Consider the following 5000-nt stretch of genomic DNA (forward strand, 5'->3'; position numbering starts at 1 on the left):
CTCTACCTCTACCCCTCCTCCTCCTCCTCTCTTCTCTCCTCCTCTCCTGGTTTAAACATGGGGGGTGGGGGTGGGGGGGAGATGTTCATGACAAAATATGTTATGGATGGATGGATGGATAGTAATCAGATTACTTTACACACTGACTGTATGAGCAGTGTTGTAATTGAACTGGTGACAAATATGAACATGTGTCTTAATGACAGTTGCTTGAGTCACTGTATTGTGGGGGGGGGGAGAAGGGGAGGGGAGATGTTCATGACAAAATATGTTATGGATGGATGGATAGTAATCAGATTACTTTACACACTGACTGTATGAGCAGCGTTGTAATTGAACTGGTGACAAATATGAACATGTGTCTTAATGACAGTTGCTTGAGTCACTGTATCCCCCCCCCCAAAAAAAAAAAAAGTCTCTTGAAACATAGCCTCAGTGCTCTGTAGAGCTGAAGCAGTCTTGGGGATATAATCTTCACACGCTACAAAGCAAATACAAATGTTGCATCACCACCTTTTTTTTTTTTTTTTTTGGCTACCGTGAACAAACCGGCAGAAGTATAGGGAGAGGTTTTGGTCCAGCTGTCCGACTTGACTCGGTTACATGCACTCCTGTTCTATGGCTCCTCCTGCTGCCCCGCACAACTCACCACACTTCGGGGGGCAAAAACGTGGGAATAATTATCACTCTGACAACGTACAAAAGCACAGACAGATGCAGAGAAGTGAAACAAAGGAAAACATTGTGTGGTAGTTGTGTCAGATGTGGGGGGGGGGTTTGTTTTTTTTGCGATTGTTGTTTTTGATCAACTCAGAAAGTTGATTAAAGCTTTCACAAAGAAGCTTAAGTGAGATGTGACATTTGATTAAGTTGATTTCTTTTGGGAGGGAAAAAAAAAACACAGTAAATGTCAAGTTCCTAAATGTGACCTACAGTTGGAAATGATCAACATTATTAAAGCACTGATGTTATGTAATGTGGATTATCATTTATTTTAGCGTATAAATGTGGATTACGTGTATTTTATTCAACAAAAGTCAGTAAACTAACTCATGACACCCCTCCGCTGTTTGGGCCATTATAGCTGTTTACTTCTTCACTGCTGAAAGCACTGGCATATTATAATGTTACAGCTCACCAACTTGTCAATCACGTCACACACCTGTGCATGCGTGTATTTATGCAGATTGGCTGTATATGTGAGTCCTGTATTTAAACAGTTACTTTGTGGGTCAACATTTGAGTGGGTAGCTGTGTGTGTGTGTGTTTGGGTTATAACTTTTTTTTTCATTTTTATGTTTATGTGTCCGGTGTCAGTCGAGCTCCCCCCGACTGTAAGACCTCCAGAGACAGAGAGGCTGATTTCACAGACACTTGAGGCTTAAGATGGGCTCTCCTAACTGGGCTCGCAGCTCCGGGCAGCCCTCGAGTGCTGCTGGGTCTCTGTGGGGCTGGGCAGCGTCGAGGCTACGCCTGGACTGGACAACAAGGTGAGTCACAGCATGAAATATATTTATTCATAGATTTGCCGTACCACTGATTTACAATGAGCCACTTATTTATAATGTAAACACGTGAATAGAAGTTGGTTTATTGTCACTAAGAAGGGTCTGTGAAGTGTTTTCATTTCATTTCGACAGAACATATTAAACTCCAGTGTGGGTCATGTAAAGTATCAAAGTCAATTAACATGCAAATGGATTTTTTTTTTTTTTTTTATTACGTTGAACTTTAACTTTTTTTTTTTCCTCATTCATTTTGTTATTTGCTGTTTTTATTGAAGTTAAACACTAGCAGGTTCTCACAATGTTTGAGAGTGTGATGTGCTTAAAGGTTCCGTCAAAATAAACCAGACAGTTTGCATTTAATCATGAATGATTATGCAATTTAACATGTAAAGAATAGCCATACTATTGAAAACCTCATTATATGCACGTGTAGAACATGGAGGAGTAAAAATAAGCTGTTTACTCAAAAGCGTCTGAATGATGGAGCAGGAATCCTGAACTCAAAGTTTTGATCTAAAGGTTCTTTCAAGACGATGAAGAGATGCTGGTTCTGACCCAGAGTGATGAGCTGAACCGAACCTACACTGAGGACAACAGATTGCCCCTCGACAGCATCGCAAGCACAAATAATTTTGATGACATCAGGAGAAGCAGAACACCATCAAGAGGAAAGACCTCGGTTCTGACTCACAAACATGATCCAGATCCTGACGCGACGGGATCCACCAGCACCTTGTGGCAGGAGAGTCCAGCTTTTAAAGAAACAAGGGCTACTGTGATCTCAACCGGAACCAAGACCATCACCGTAACTTCAGCTGTTTCCACTGAAGACTCCCCGCGGTGGCTCGAAAACACCAGACGCTATGACAAAGAAAGGAGATCTTCTGAGCGAGCTGACAAGAGTAAGACTGAGGAGAACCGGAACCAGGGGAACAAGACGAGGTCCAACAGGCTGGCTGGGCTTCCGAGAGGGGATGTGACAAACCGGAGACTTTCTGAAGATGGAGAGGTGACGAGAGCAGCAGAGGAACCCTTGGAGGGAACTTCTCAGCTCTGTAGCAGCTTTGAAAAAGAGAGAACAAGCACCAGCTTGGTTACTCCGGCTCAGAGCTCAAGTACCGGCACCACGGCTCTGAATCCCTCTCCCACCATCACCACCTGGGAAGCCGGCTGGAATGTCACAAACGCCATACAGGTACGTTAATGAAGCACACATACATGGTCAGAAGGTTTATCCTTACATTAGAAAAAGAACAAATTTGCACGGCAACAAAGCAGTGGTTGTCAAACTTTCTCTGTCCTTCAGAAGAAGAAATAAGTTCATGACCTTCAATCCCAAACTGATTCGATTTTTATCAATCATTAAAAGTACTGGTGAAAAAAAACAAATTTTAAAAAAAAGGCGCCAGGTGACTTTCGGGTTTTAATCTAGAGGACGACTACAAAGGTTTTTCACATTTTAGCTTATTTAGCCCAGATAACATATAAATGAGGTCACTGCCAAACAACATCATAGTTTTTGTTTTTTTTTAGACTTGTTTGAGGGAGACCATGTAAGTTGTGGACAAAAGCCTTGGCCACATGAACGCAATCTTAACCATAAGAATGACTCATACAGCCATGAAAAGTGATCAGTGATGGTGAAATTAGTCACCTGTCTGCTTTGGGTCAAAGTTGTTTAATCATTACAAAGCCATCCAGTTGAGAAGTGTTGTTCCTCATTTCAGATTTTGAACCAGCTTTTGTACAGCAGTGTTTTTCTTTTAAGTACTAAAAACATTCACACAATCCTTTTTTTTTTTTTTTTTTTTTTTTTAAAGTCCTCATGTTTGTCATCTAATAACATAATTGCAGCTGCAAATGCATTATTTTTTTTTTTATTCAATTTCATCATGTCAAACCTCCCCTTCCTCCCAAACTTTCTAGGTCTCTCTTCCTCTCTTCTAAAAGACAAAGTGCAAAAAATGTAAATACCAACTGCTTAGCTGGTGTTAAGCAGCACATTACATTCAAAACACATTGAGCACTAAGTGGGATATTTAAATCGCTCCCATTGTGTTTTCTTATTACTAAACAATTCTTTGTAGTCTTGCAGGCTGGTTGACAGACACTATCCAGTCTTCATAATCAAATTAAGCACGACTCAAATGGGTTGTTTTGTTGTTGTTGTTTTTTTTTCAAAAAAGGAGAGAAAATCTCCCGGTCACGCTGTGTCCTTGTGGCAGTAATGCTAATAGCTTATTAGGCTGTAAATGCCGGGCCGTATTCACCCGCTGCACTCATGGAAATGTGTTCTTTCACTGAATGACTGTGGTGTAATTGAACAGTGTCACGGGGTCTGTAGAGAATATATTATGACATTAGGACATCAATACAGTGCATGCATATATATATATATATATATATATATATATACACATACACACACACACACACACACGTTGAAGACACATGCGTGCGGACTTGTTCCTTCGGGAATTGAGGTGAATTGACGTCAAATATTTTTGTACGAGATTGCTGTAAACACACAGATTTTTTTTTTTTTTTAATCACCATTAACGCTGTTGTTAGTTCACAAACTCGTATTATTCCAACACACGATATTTAGTAGATAAACAAGTATTTTATGTGCTTGGTTTATTGATGCTCGTCGATCTATCTGAGTGCCAGGAGGTTTTCCGGTTCTCCTCAGCCTCGCCTCTTTTGGCACAGAAACTTGGTCTCTAATGAAAACTGAGCATGTGAAATATATATCCATTATACTGATTTGAACTGCCTATTCAAATCTATGACATTTACGATTATAACTACGACGCTTTCAGTTCTATAATTTGGCCCTAAAATTTGAATAGTTTCTATTTTACCATATTTATTTTTCTGTAGCATGTTTTTGTCTTTTTTGCAAGTAAAACAGTATCAGCTACTTTTCAGCGCTGTTTGGTTGGTTAATGTTTTACAGTTTGGTCATTACCTGCAGCACGTTTAAATCGGTAGCTTTAACTAATTGAACGGCTCAGTAAATTCTTTTGTTTGAGGTTACGAACTCCGAGTAATAAGCATCGTGTCTTATGTTTAAACATCCATCAGTGACATATTCACAGATCCTGTTGTTTGGCTAACAGATGTCTTAATAATTTTTTTTTAAAAAAGAACAGTAGTTTTATCTCCTTTCAGAGCTAGAAAAAAAAAAAGTATTTTCCTGTGATGGTTTATTGATGCCAATATAAATGACTTGTCTGCCAACTTAATAAAGTTTTTATTAGAGGGTAAATGTGCTGCCAAAAATGCAAAAAAACCCAGCTCCAGCTCTCGAGGCTCGCGACTTGAGAATACTGTGATTTCCAACCTGATTGTTAATGAGGCAGCTCCTGTTTGTGATGCAAGTCATCAGGAAATGAATGTCCCCATTTTATTTTGGAAAGATTGCTGACACAATCCCGTTTTTTTTTTCTATTCTTTTGTGGTTGGTGATCGTGTTTGGACTAAAAGTAT

At 39.6% G+C, this 5000-nt stretch overlaps 1 protein-coding gene across 1 annotated transcript in view; it reads left to right on the top strand.

Moving 5' to 3' along the window:
* Positions 1–1386: 1386 nt before the first annotated feature.
* The window catches only part of LOC138626705 (vesicular inhibitory amino acid transporter-like), a 12245-nt gene continuing 8631 nt past the window's right edge, over positions 1387–5000 (top strand). The window contains exons 1-3 of the mRNA XM_069708559.1: positions 1387–1490; positions 2028–2187; positions 2254–2703. Of these exons, the coding sequence (XP_069564660.1) occupies positions 1387–1490; positions 2028–2187; positions 2254–2703 (714 nt within the window). The remainder of the gene's footprint in view (positions 1491–2027; positions 2188–2253; positions 2704–5000) is intronic.

Source organism: Brachyistius frenatus, unplaced genomic scaffold (genome assembly GCF_029030835.1).
Source record: "Brachyistius frenatus isolate BFR_SWC_R1_liver_20210118 unplaced genomic scaffold, ASM2903083v1 Contig_76, whole genome shotgun sequence".
Classification (NCBI taxonomy): domain Eukaryota; kingdom Metazoa; phylum Chordata; class Actinopteri; family Embiotocidae; genus Brachyistius; species Brachyistius frenatus.